Here is a 13,059-nt window from a genome sequence, read left to right as displayed (position 1 = left end):
CTCTCCAAAATATGTGTATTTACCAGTGTTTGGGCTCCATAATTTTTTCTTCCTAGGTTGCCATTTTGCACAGTTTATTCTAAGCCATGAAGAAACAAACTTACTGATCAGTTTGCTCTTCTTTTTATCCAGTCATGCACACAAGATGACTAGAATAAGCACAGCACCACTACATTCACCAGCACAACTTAATAAAACAAAACAGAAGTAAATCACTAGCAATGAAGCATGCACATGAAGAAAATGCAATCCATTTTCAGCTCAAAAAATAAAGGCAAAGTTCTATTACTTCAATAACAAATCAAGAAGGAAACGAAAGAAAGAACTGGTGCAGCAACATAAAAATATATATATTAAAATGTGTGTTTTGAGGATGTCAGTATTCTCATAAATTCTATTGAAGGAGTTCTATTTCTTGGTGTGAGGAGTCTAGTTCATGTTCATACTTGGGATCCTAATGAAGATTTGGGCTGTTAGGCTTTTAAACAAATAATGATGAGAAAGTAGAAAAATCCTGGGCCCCAGAGGGAGTCACAAGAACAGCTTCCAGTGTGGGTGGATGCCCAGTGCTTTTCCAGAGCTGCACATCCCTGAGCAGATGGTACAGCCAGGATAAGCCAGCCATAGCCAGATCACACCGCGACCCACTGAGGAGCCAGCTGTGCTCTGAATATTGAGATGCTTAATGTTCTGATGCTGATTTCTCCAGCGCCTAAACAAAAAATCTAGTCTGGAGACGGTTTTCTAGACGTTGTATAAACATAGCCACTTGAGACTCAGTGAAATCACCGAATTGAACTAGATCAGGATTTTACACTATGATTTTAATAGTCCTGCTATGCGAGCCACTGGATTTGCATCATATATTTCCATATACGTAAAAAGTTAACATGGTCTACTGCATCTAATTTTGTTAATTTCCAGTAACATCGTTAATCTAATCCTTTAATTCTTTTTATTGAGTTTTCATTAGGTGTCTTCTGCTCAGGGATTGCATTACATAAATTTTACTGAATTTCCTTTTCCCTCTTCAAGTTGATGGTAGTTAATCCTCTGGATCTGGGTTTTCTAGTCTAAGAAATCAAATGTAAATAACAAGTGAAACATATGTCCTAGTCTGACTTCAGTGGAGAAAGCAAAAGCTAAATGGCTCAAATTCTTATATGTTATATACTGTACAATAAAACTAAGCAATAAAATCATGAAAATGACCCTCTTAACTTAGGGTTTATGCAAGCATAGCCAGCACAAGTAGTCTCTCTCTCTCTCTCTCGTTCTTTTTTTTCCTTTTTTCCCCTTTTACAGTCTTCACATTCATTTCAGTCTGAAGATAATTTTTGCAGCACGGCTCTAATTATCACCTATTAGTAAAACATCATAATTTAATGCAACGCCCTTCACTACAGCCAATAACATGTTTTTTATTATTTAAACACAGAAGGATGCAGGCTTCATGCTTTGGAAGCTGTTTGTCAAAGTAAACAGTTCTCTAGTTAGAGTTTTCCTAGTAAGCAGGACAGAAGCTTTCTAATGTATTTCCAGGCCTATGCAATTCTAGTGCACTAATCACCTCCATCCAAAGTTACCTGTACATGAGGTCTCCTTTTTCTCAAATTAACTTTTGGTATGCCCACACCAATTTGCTGAAGTAACAAAAAAGCAGTAATTTACTTTTTTACACTATTAATAAACAGACCACTTGTAGAAATCTTTCCTACACATCTATATTCTACAGTGCAAGTGTACTGGAGTCAGGGACTAACCCTCATTCTGCTCAGGAGTTCTGAACTCAATGTCAGAATTGCACATAGGTTTTGTCTAGAGAAACAAAAAACAGACAAATTTTAAATAGTGTGAATTAAGTCAACAGAGCTTTCCCTCCCACCATACTCTGCCAGAACTAAATTGTGGAAGTTTCACCTTTTGCACCCTTTGTTTACAGTTCTATCTGCTCTTAAATCTACCTTCCTCTTACATTTCTTTCAAAAATGTAAACCATAGGACCAAATACTGGACCATACTGAAAGCATGTGCAATTTTATAATTATCATTTGTTGGATTTTGATCAGGACATAATGAGAATGAAGAAAAGAATGCTAATCCTTAGAAATTATAAAAAAAAAAAAAAACACAACATAATTATCTGCTGCTTTTCAAATCTTATCTAATTAGAATTTATCTTGTTAGCATACACTTAATTTAAACTAACCACTCAATCCAGCGGCTACATTTATTAGGCGAGACACCTGCTCTTTCTCAGGACAATGAGAAAACACAGAGTACATAGGCAGAAAAATATAAAATTATTTGTTTAAAAGTGTCATATAAAATTATAAATACATATATTTTAATTAGTTTAAAACTGTATTAAACTGAGAGGTTAAAAAATATTTCCAATGTTATGCTTTGACATAGTTTTCATGCACAAAACACAAAGGAAAGTTCCTCAGATTTTTTACCTGTTTTCAAACTGTCTTTCTAAAATTTTTTGTCAGTTGTAGAAACAGATTAACAAGTTCAGAATTTCTAAAGGCTTTTTTTGGTGTGTGTGTGAGATGCTACTGCAAAAAAAGTTTCCCAAAATATTGTGTTGAACCAGTTTTGATTTCAGATAAGATTTTCAGACAGAAAAGCATTCAGAAGAAGGTACTACTGAAAGTTTAATACACCCTCACCTCTTCAAAGGTAAAGACGTAGTTATGTTTTAGCTTACATCTACTGAAAAATTGCTGCCAAAGAGGGTTAAGATGTTGTTAGTTAATATGTTAATGGCTACCAGGATGTTCAATTAAAATTAATATGACATGTTAAAGAAAGTCCATGAGTTCTAAATACATCTTTCTTTATAGTGTACCTTAGTTTTAAAACGTAGTTCTTGTATCAGTCTGTATAGCATGCACCACCCCAAACAAACTGGGAGTGAAAAAGTCTAGCCTGTGTAACTGTTAATAACAACAACAATAATAATGCATATGCTTAATATTACATTTAGACATTATTCTATCACATAAAACACATCACATAAAATACCATTTTTTCAATATACTCTAAATCTATATTATTCTATATTGTTTTAATTAAAAAAAACCAAGGCATCTGCACAAAGAAACCATGACAATTAGTTTCCTCATAATCCTCTGCAGTCTGTCTAGGTTTAGCTGGAACTGAATTTTTCATTCTCTAACAAAAGTTATTTACTCCTTAGTGTTACACTGTAGAATTGCACATGAGGTGAACACAACCTGTATTCATTAGTTCCTCACAAGATGATGCCTAAAAGAAGACTGCTACATTGCTTCATTTTATATTCCTTCTGCTAACAAAATTCTAGTTTTATTTGGAAAAGGTAAACTACCTGCCACTATCTGAATTTCTATTAATCTCTAGGGAAGAGAATGATGCAATTATTTGTCACAGAATAATTCACTAAGCATAATCATCAATTCAAAACTTCTAGTTTTTTATCACATACTGAAAATCAAATGTGTATATATAGAAAAAGAAGTGCTTGTAAATTTTTAAAACCTAAACAAAGTCTGTCTTTTTCTTGTTTTTCTTTTTAATGGGGTATTCTTGAAATAAATCAATAGGGATACTCCATCAATAGCTAAGATCACTCCTTCTCCAAAAGTAGCATGTTGTTGGTGTTTTCCTACACACTTGGCAAAAGATTTCAAGCACATTCATTACTTCAGAAAGTTAATTCACATATTCATAATTCAAATTCCCTCGTCTTGAGAATTAAATGAATTACTAAAGTAAATGAATTCTTCATTTATTCTCTGCCACTGGTAGTTAAATACTGTGAAATACTGAACAAAGAATTTGCTATCCTTTCTGTAGCTACAGTAGGACATTCTAGAGAACAAACAAGAGAGGACAGTTGCCTTTCTTGCCTCAAGTTGTACTCACAACTTGCATTTATCTTGCCCAGAGATTGTTCAAACTAAGAAATTTTAACACTGACATCTGAACTATGCAGATATGTTCTTTGATGTTCAGTACTTACGATTCATCATTAATTCTAGATTTTTTATTAATACACTATCCATACATTTCTATCAACCCACAATGGTTTTATTTAATTATTTTTGTTAATTCAGCTCTAACCATTTTTCTTTTGTAGAATGATGTATTTGTGCATTGTGAACAACTTGAGGACAAAACTGCTCAAAGTTTCTTTCTCACAGAATAAAGGCATTTTGAAATATTCCACTAAACAGAAGACTTATTGACATGGAGCAATCTTTCACTAAAACAGAGACCAAGGTTTTGATTTCTGAAAAACATTCAGCCATTCACCTTGAAGTATCTCATTAAAGCCAAGGAGGCAACTTCCACAAGGCAATACATGTAATTTATCAGTTCATACAGGATTAAGACTACTATTACTGGATATGAACCTAGACTGAAATTTGGGTCCTAAAGTTTACTGAACTCTGAGGAAAATTACATCCTAATTAGATTTAGATAGATTTTATGTCAGAAAGACCTTTCATAAACTGAATTAAAATCTAGCATTCTGGGAAAGAGTAAATGGTCTGATCCACCCCAACTCTGCAGCTCAGGTTTCATCTCTGGTAAATAGAAAGTAAGCAAAGAAATAAATATGAAAATACAAGTAAAAATAGTGTGTGCTTGTCCCTGATTTCTGAGGTTTTGTAAATATTAAAGTTTAAATTTCTGAAATAAGAAAACATCAAATAATAAACATATGCTAGTAAACTCCCTTGAGTTTGCTTCAATGGCATCTTGTAACACAGTAAAACTTTTTTATAATATTATACCTATCTCTAGTTGTTTTTTTGTTTGTTTGTTCTTTTGTTTTTCTTTGTTAATACATATACTGAAATACTTATTTCATATTTATAGATATCTGCATAAAATATACATCTCTCTTACTTCACTTATAACAAAATTTAACAAAAATCAATGGTCATCTTCTTGCTACCTAAGCGGATTTGGATGATGCCATACATACACCACAGATTTTCCTGACACCCCACAATGGAGAATTCTTTATTATTTTTCTCTGATAGTTTAGGCAGTTCTTATTTGTTCATGTTACTTCTCAGAATGTCCCCATATTACAAAATTAGAAAGTTTCTCATACCTTTGGTTGAAGATTTGGGTGAAGTAGCACATACCCATTAGGATCAATTGCAAAGTAGTATCCATTTGGACAAAGCTGAAAGAAAGAAATGAAGTTTAGCGTAGTAAATCCTTAAGTAATAAAGAAAGATTAACCAGTAGCTTTCCAGAAATAGTTACATTGAAGAAAATATATTGCTTCAGGCATCATGAAGTATGTGAGATATTAATCCAGAGAAAAGTTTTAAAAAAATGTTTACTTTTTTAGAATCATAAACTTAGGAGAATAATTTGTGCTGATCTGGAGTTCACAAGGCCCACTCCTTCACTGAAAGAAGTGTACTGAGTTTGCTCACTACACAGCTGACCTCTCCTATAAGGAGCTATTGCTGAATTCTGTTCAACTTGTCCTCCATTACGAACTCCGCTGTTCCTTTCATACTTTTTCAGGCAATCTGCCCAAAGACTGTACTGTGGCATGGGATTTTCTAATCCTAGATGGGAGACTCTGTACTTGCCTTTGGTAAAATTCATGATGTACTTTTTTTTCCCCAGATGTAGTTTCCACAGTAATGGACATTTTCTTAGAAATTCCCTAGCTAGATGTCTAAATATAGAAATCAATCATATTGAATAGTGTACAGACGGACATATATTTAAGAATCTTTCTACAAATAAATGTCCTCTAAAAATGATAAGCATTATTATGATAAGTATTATTATTATTATTAGCTATAGTTAATTATATACGCTGGACTCTGGTAAGAATCAAGCACTCATCTGAACAGCAATGCCTAAGGCTATAGAATAATAAATACTTGGAATATATCCCCTAGTGTAAAAGTTAGCTTTTACAGATGCATTCTGATGCACAATTCACACAGAAGCCTGGGTTTGCCTGGTCAGAAAATCTACAACAACGGAAAAGAGTATATGAAAAGAAGCCTACTGGTGTTTTGACTCACATCCAATCATTGCTACATGACTGATGAAAGAGCACACAAAGAAATTGTACATAAATCATATATAAAGAAAAAACTACCAACACAACCAACTCACCGTAAATCGAGGTGTCAGCTTTTTTATGTCTTCCAGAGAGACATCAACACCCATTACTCCAAGAATCAACTGGTTCTGACAAAATTCCAAAATATTAGGTCATATTTGACATATTTACAATACAGGATAACTGAGAGTCAGTGATTTTAAATTTTACTTTCTTCTTTTGTTTGGCAAAAGTACTTGAAAAGTTGCCTATTTACTACTGGGCCCATTTAAAATATTTTTAATAATAACTAATGTGATTAAAGATAATATGCATAATTTAGTACAGAATATAGAAGTTATTTCAGAAGATGATAATGCATGCTTTCCTGGATGAACAAACTATAAATGCAAGAACAAAACAAGGAAAACATATTGTTTGTCAAACTATTATAAGTTACTAGCATCCATATAGACCTATTAATACATCCTCAGGATGCTGACCATTAAATTTATTAGACTGTAACAGCACTAGAAAAACTTAATACTTACATCTTAACCTGTACCCACAGTGCTATTTTTTATAATCATTACAACTAATTCATTTAAACTCTGCATCATTGCCTTTTACCCTGAATTGTCACAGCTTCACAGATTTGTTATATATTTATCTGGGCTTCCCTTCCTGGCAAGGCCTAAAAAATGTCACTTTCTACTTCCCATCTCCTGAGCATTTTGCTCATTCACACTGCCACCAGGTCATAGAGATAAAACAAGGAATGTCATACCCTGAAACTCAGAACAACAAAAGGAGTGACCTGAACTTTCTTGTTCCCAAGATGTTAACAGGGAACTAGAGCCAGCCAACCTATTTATTTCTGACATATAAGACAATTAAATTGTAGAAAGTTCTATTGAAATATACATTTTTCTAGGAGTTTAGCATTAAATTTAATTGTTTGCTTGCTTGCTTTAAATAACAGCTTACTATTTTTCCGTTTTGTTCTTTTGTTAGATTGAAGACAGGCAGAGTTCCTGTAATCACAAGTCCCAGCTCCTAAGAAATAAACACATACAGAGGGGATAAAAAGACTTTTCAGCTTAGTAACAAATATTCAAAGGGAAATATGGAATAGGAAAAAAAAAAGGGGACAGTCATACAGGAGGTTGCTTAAGATAAAGGACCATTGTTACAAATGAACATTGCTAACATTCTAATTGCTGCTAACACCAAGACTTGAGAAAAAGCCTGTATGGAAACTAGATATATTTGTGCCCTCCTCCATGATGGATTTGAAATCCACAGATATCAAACTTTACCTCTGATAGCTTAGTATGGGTTGGTTTCCACCTAATAAATATTATTACTAAAATGCCCTATTTTTTATAAATACATATGTATCCACACCCACAAATATGCCTATGATTATATACACACTTACAAACATGCTTACAAAGCACACTTATGCAGGAAACTTGAAGGAAAGACTGAATTAACCCAATGAAAACACACAGTGACATGATAGAAATTTTCAGATGTCACTCTTCATTAAGCAGATCTCTTTCTTTTCCTAGTTACAAATTTAGCTTTGGCTTTACAACAGGATATGTACAGAAAATAAGAACTTTCGTCACAACATCCTTTAAATTTCCAGTAAGTACCTCAACAGTAACCAAGGAAACATGGTTAATGAACTTCTGGTCATTGAAATTCCGAAGAAAAACGGGTTCCCCAGTGTGTCGTGCTCAGTTCTATGATGTACTGATAAAAATTTACAATAATGCTGACTGACAGGAAGATGTGAATTTTGACATGACATTAATGACCATGTGACCTTAAATAGATACATGGTTCCAGATGACCATTTATTTTTTGTCTAGATAGAGTTACTCAGAAGGAGGTTATCTAGGGCAACAGATTAGATTGCTACTAATAATACTTTGCTGTTTGCAGTTCCCAGTTCCCTGAATATGTTTGTTTTACAAGATTTGTGATATGTTTAGCAGTAAAGAAAGTATTTCATACGACTTTTTGTTTATTTTGTAACTATATACACTGTCCAATTAAAGAAATCATTGCTTTTGAGCAAGCAAGTAATTACAACTATGGTAATTTAAAGATCCATGTTCAAAATTTGTACTAATACCCAGTGAAACTGAAAGGTTTAATTCTCCCTTGAGTGCCCGGGGAAAAAAACAAGAACAAAACAAAACCCTAATACAAAGCAAACAAACAAACAAAAAACCCTTCCCCTCCCCACCCCCCGACACACACAAACACAAAACCCTCCACAGCAGTAATATAACTGATGATCTCTACTGCAGCACAAGTATAAAACTGGAAAACTGTTTTTTGTTGTTGTTGTTGTTGTTTGCTTTTGTTAATTTGTGGACATTAATGACTTCCACCTAAGATCTGTGTGTAGAATTGCTTTTCTCTGCTAAAGCCGAGAACAGTAATGAAAATACCAGAAGCAAGCAAAAACCAGCACATTGGCACAAGCTGTTCAGAAAGTTGTTCTGTTGAAGTGTTCAGATGCTGGAAATGAAGGAATATTATGCTTGGAATAATAAAAAAATAAGTCCTTAGGACTGTGGAGAACTATGCTAACTGATATCCTATGCCTTTCTTCCGAACAGACCAAGAATTTTACTTTAGTAAATAACAGTCATACCAGAGCATCCAGATAGACATTTGTCCATTGAACCTGTTTGGCTTTCTCTCCAGCTAACACCATTGGCCTTCCCAAAACATCCAGATATTCCTGCCAAAAAGTGTATAAATTTTTCAGAAAGCAGTTATTAGATTCATATCCAGAAACAGCATAAGAATACTAATAACAGTAAGAAAATAAAAGCAACATTAAAAAAAAAAGAAAAAGATTAGTGAAAAATGTCAACATTCACCACTAACACAAGTATGTTAATTACATTTTTATTTATAATTTTACTACCCAGCATCTCAGTCTTCAGACTGCAGTATGCACTGCCAAGACAATTCCTGTATTTCAGTGTCAGTTGCTCTATCACACTTAGACCATATAGATCTATAACCACTGCTCTCCTTTCATGAATTGAGGATTACAATTATATCTATTCAAAAATTAGATGTTAATGTCACAATGAAATTATGGGCAGATCACAGATCCTTCAATTCAGAAGAGATAGTGGAAGGTGAGTGGTAATCACTATGTGAGGTCCTACAAGAACCTGTATAACTCCTATTGAAACTAAACTTTCAGAATTTTAAACGTGCATAGTTCTTGTCTCCCTTTAGTTCTGCATTGCAAATAAAGCTGGTGATCTTAAAAGTTATAAAATTTCTGGTCTGACTTGGGAACGGTTGCCATCAAACTTCTTTTACTCTTCAAGTTTTCCAATCTGTCTTAAAATATTAGGGATATTTCCTGCCAGACACTATATGGAAGAGTTTAACAGCATTAAACATTTAACAGTAAGGACTCTTACTCAAGCCAAAAAATGATTATTTATTCATTTTTTTTTCAAAAACAAAATGTCATAGCTGGTCTCACGATAACTGCTATGATATTTCTTTACTTTTCTGGATACGCGAATTTTCACACAACAGAAAAAAATATCTGTCCATCTGCACTGTCAGTTTGGATCACATCATGTAATTCCAGGATCCTTAATTATCTGCAGTTGTGTCTTCTGAATTGTCCCTGAATTTTGAAGAGGAAAAGCTGTCTGTCCAGACTGGTTAGACCAACTCAGGAACCTCTCAAATAGTTGGGACTGTATCGGGCCACTGTTTCTGCTCAGTTGTGTTCAGAGATTTTATCAGATTTATGCCCTTATACAGACCCTCTGCCTTCTCCATGCAATGCAAATCTGTCTAGAAAGGTTATATATTTATAAAAAATTTCCAGTTTTAAAGAACTTTATGAAAATTGCTGCCAAATCTCAAGATCAAAGAGGAGCCATGTAAGTCAAGGAGGAAAACAGAGCCTAGAATGAAGCCCTAGTCTGAAAAGTGTTACAGGATGACAATTATTTCAAACTTTAGGTTGTGTGCATGCGGCCAGCCAGTTTTAGAGGATGCTAGCATGACCTGCATGCATGCAAGCCACTGTGGGCTAGCTGGCCAGGGTAACTGAGATCACATTGTAAATTGGTTTACTGTAACTGTGCAGAAGGAAAAAATAAATGAGAACATTCTATCAGAATAATACTGCATATGTACATGAAAACTATAAATTTTTCTCCTTTCTTAATGTACTTTACTTTGGAAAATAGTTTAGAACAGAAATTACCCTACTTTTTGTGTTACAACTGTATCTTCATTTTGCAAACATTCTTACCTGGGTGTTTATTCTTATCGCTCCAATGGATGGAATTTCATAATAATAGCCTAAAATGAGGAACAGAAATAACACTGTCTTAATATAATACAATTCTAGTTTCTACATCTTAAGGAATTTAATTTTACTCATAATTTCTAATTAAAACCTTATAGAAAGTACCATGTATGAATGAAACACTTTTTTTGTCAGTGCCACAGCAACATACGGACACACATGCCATACAGGCCAACTTAGTTACTCTTCAGCAGCAAGACTGTATTATGCATTTATTTTGTCTTTTGTTTTTAAAACTGGGATAATGTACTGAATTTGTAGTCTTCTACTCCCAGTTACTTTGAAGGGCCAGCATATATATAATGATGGTTTCAAAGCACTGTGATAACAACAGAATTATATGTTGAATGCATGTATTTAAGAAAGCTAGAATAGCTAGTTTGTTGCAGTACTGAAGTTTAGAGCATAAAAACATAAGGCAATCCGGAAAGAACAAAAAACTGTATCCAGCATTTCTTCTAAACTGAACATCAGAAATGTTTTTATCTGTTGGGGAATGGCTGCAAGAGCAGGGCGGCCATGAGAATATGTACGAGCATAGCTGGTGCAGCGGCACAGAGTGCATACCCATGAGAAAATACTAGGAGTTAGATAGGAGTCACAACGTCCTTGGGGCAGCATGTAAACAGCGGGCCCACATCTGCAGCTGTGCTCTGTGGATGTGGGGGGGCTGACAAGTAAACTGGCTTAGCAGCACAGGGGTGAATGCTGACTGAGCATTGGTTAAAGCTGAGCAGCCCACCTAGCAGCCAACGTTGTGCACCAATAGTAAGTGAATACATGTGTATTGGAAACCCATATAAACCCTATGTGTGCAACAATAAAGTGAAGCTTGATCACGCATTTTGAGTACGTCGTGCTTCCCTGCTTGATAACAATCTGATTAGGACACTATCCACAGCACTTATTTATTATCGATATTATCTCTTATTTGTCTGAATTAAAAAATATTGCCCATATTCATTAATAAGACTGAAAATAAAGAGAAATAAAGCTCCTGATCCAAGTTCCAGCTTCAGACCACAAATCAGAGGGAAGGAGAGCAGAATAAGAGAGGCAAGAGGAATCAGGTTTCTCACATACTTTGTCCTAAGTAATGTGTGACTTGATAACAAATTAAAAGCTTTAAGAAAAAGTTAAAGAAAAATTTCTTTTTGGATGTGCAAACAAAGAATTCCATCAATTTTGGAAAGATGAGTATGATCATTTTCCTTTGATAATAAAATGACATAGGTGATAATTCCATAAGTGAGCTGGTCTGAATTTATTTTAAGAGAATTTAGTTTAAATGCACATAATATTCAGAGATAAAAAGACATTACTTAAAAAATTTGTTCAAAAATCAAATACTGATTTTCTATAATTATCTAACAATGCAATCTACAGAACATCTTGCATAATTTAAGTCAGCATTCTGAAAGATTTATGAGGTTATGATACACATGGGGTTGAGGTAAGCTATAAATTCTTCTCTATCACTACTCTTTCTATATCTTTTTCTTATGTTTAAAAATTTATCTTCTGCAGTGTATCTCCGTTTATATCTTGTCTCCTTCCCTAGTTATATGGTGTCTAAGACGCTTTCTTCTCACACTAATTCTGAATGCATTTTTCTACATTTTTCATGCTGAAATTTTAGGAGAAAGAATTTTACTTCTTTACATTAATTCTTTTTTTTTTAATTTCTCTTGAAAAAAATCATAAATTTAGGATGCACTTAGAAACTAAGGAATCACAGAAAGAATAATTATGATATTTTCTTATAAAACGAAAAAAAAAGGGGGGGGAAATTAATGTAAGTCAGCTGGTGTCTTCTAAGTTTTGGAGGAAAAAAAAAGAAAAGAAAAGAAAAGAAATTCAATCAGCCAAACAAACAAACAAAAGATCCTTTGTCCAAGCTCCTTAATATAAAACAAGTTTCACTAATTTTCTTATCTGTCATCAGTTCCAAGTTTCCATAGATACCTATTACATGAACAACAAGCAAAACTTACCCATAATATCTTACTGTTATTATAATGAATACCGTAATAATACTTTGCTTACAACACTGTATTATATAATAACAAATAAACACAAAACTTATTATTTATCTACACATATATACACATTTCATCAACTTTTGTAACTGATTAAAAATAGAAGAAAGCTACAAGTTAGGCTGAATAAAGACATAATTTTTCAAGAATGTTCAAGATATTGCTCCAGCAAAGAAAAGTTTCAAAGACAAATTACCTTTATTTTCACAGGCCATCCACTGAATAGGTCCTTTGTCATAATTATGTTGACCAACAGAAAATGTGAACACACGTACCTAAGCATATATAAAAAAAAAAGAAAAAAAAGACACAACATAAAACTTAACTAAATACCATTAATTAGCTGTGATTCTCAAGTTAATGATTCTTGGATTTTTTTTTTTTAATATATTTGAAGCAAAAAAGAAATCTCTGAACTTCCAAATTGAATACAGTAGAGTCACTGGCATTATGACATTTATATATTCTACTTTGTCCCACCAAATAGAACTCATTAAGAATTTTCTTTCATACATCTCTCATGCTTTAAAGCTCTAATACTGGTTATTCTCTGTAAAGCCTTTGAA

The 13,059-nt window shown here is 33.5% G+C and overlaps 1 protein-coding gene across 3 annotated transcripts; it reads right to left on the bottom strand.

Annotated features, from left to right (window-relative positions):
- Positions 1-1,302: 1,302 nt before the first annotated feature.
- Positions 1,303-12,765, bottom strand: LOC104916543 (voltage-dependent calcium channel subunit alpha-2/delta-1-like). 3 transcript variants are annotated; one of them, XM_010727654.2, is made up of 7 exons: positions 12,690-12,765; positions 10,398-10,447; positions 8,751-8,840; positions 7,064-7,132; positions 6,151-6,225; positions 5,114-5,188; positions 1,303-2,942 (listed from the first exon to the last, which is right to left on the bottom strand). In XM_010727654.2, exons 1-7 carry the CDS (start codon positions 12,706-12,708, stop codon positions 2,862-2,864), a joined length of 459 nt encoding a protein of 152 aa, XP_010725956.1. In that variant the 5' UTR covers positions 12,709-12,765; the 3' UTR covers positions 1,303-2,861. The 3 variants fall into 3 exon arrangements, with proteins under 3 accessions (XP_010725956.1, XP_010726008.1, XP_010725905.1); XM_010727706.2 differs by having other exon boundaries at positions 1,303-2,729; XM_010727603.2 differs by having other exon boundaries at positions 1,303-1,643.
- Between the last annotated feature and the right edge of the window lie 294 nt (positions 12,766-13,059).

This window comes from Meleagris gallopavo, chromosome 1 (genome assembly GCF_000146605.3).
Source record: "Meleagris gallopavo isolate NT-WF06-2002-E0010 breed Aviagen turkey brand Nicholas breeding stock chromosome 1, Turkey_5.1, whole genome shotgun sequence".
In the NCBI taxonomy this organism is placed as follows: Eukaryota; Metazoa; Chordata; class Aves; order Galliformes; family Phasianidae; genus Meleagris; species Meleagris gallopavo.
The sequence above is the reverse complement of the archived record's forward strand: the minus strand, read 5'-3'. Positions and strand labels throughout refer to the sequence as shown.

Excerpts from the sequence above, each read along its gene's own strand:
- LOC104916543 (XM_010727654.2), bottom strand. Across the intron at positions 8,841-10,397 it reads CGATAAGAATAAACACCCAG|GAATATCTGGATGTTTTGGG; the intron begins GTAAGAATGTTT and ends ACTTTTTGGCAG. Across the intron at positions 5,189-6,150 it reads AGCTGACACCTCGATTTACG|CTTTGTCCAAATGGATACTA; the intron begins GTGAGTTGGTTG and ends TCTTTCTTTCAG.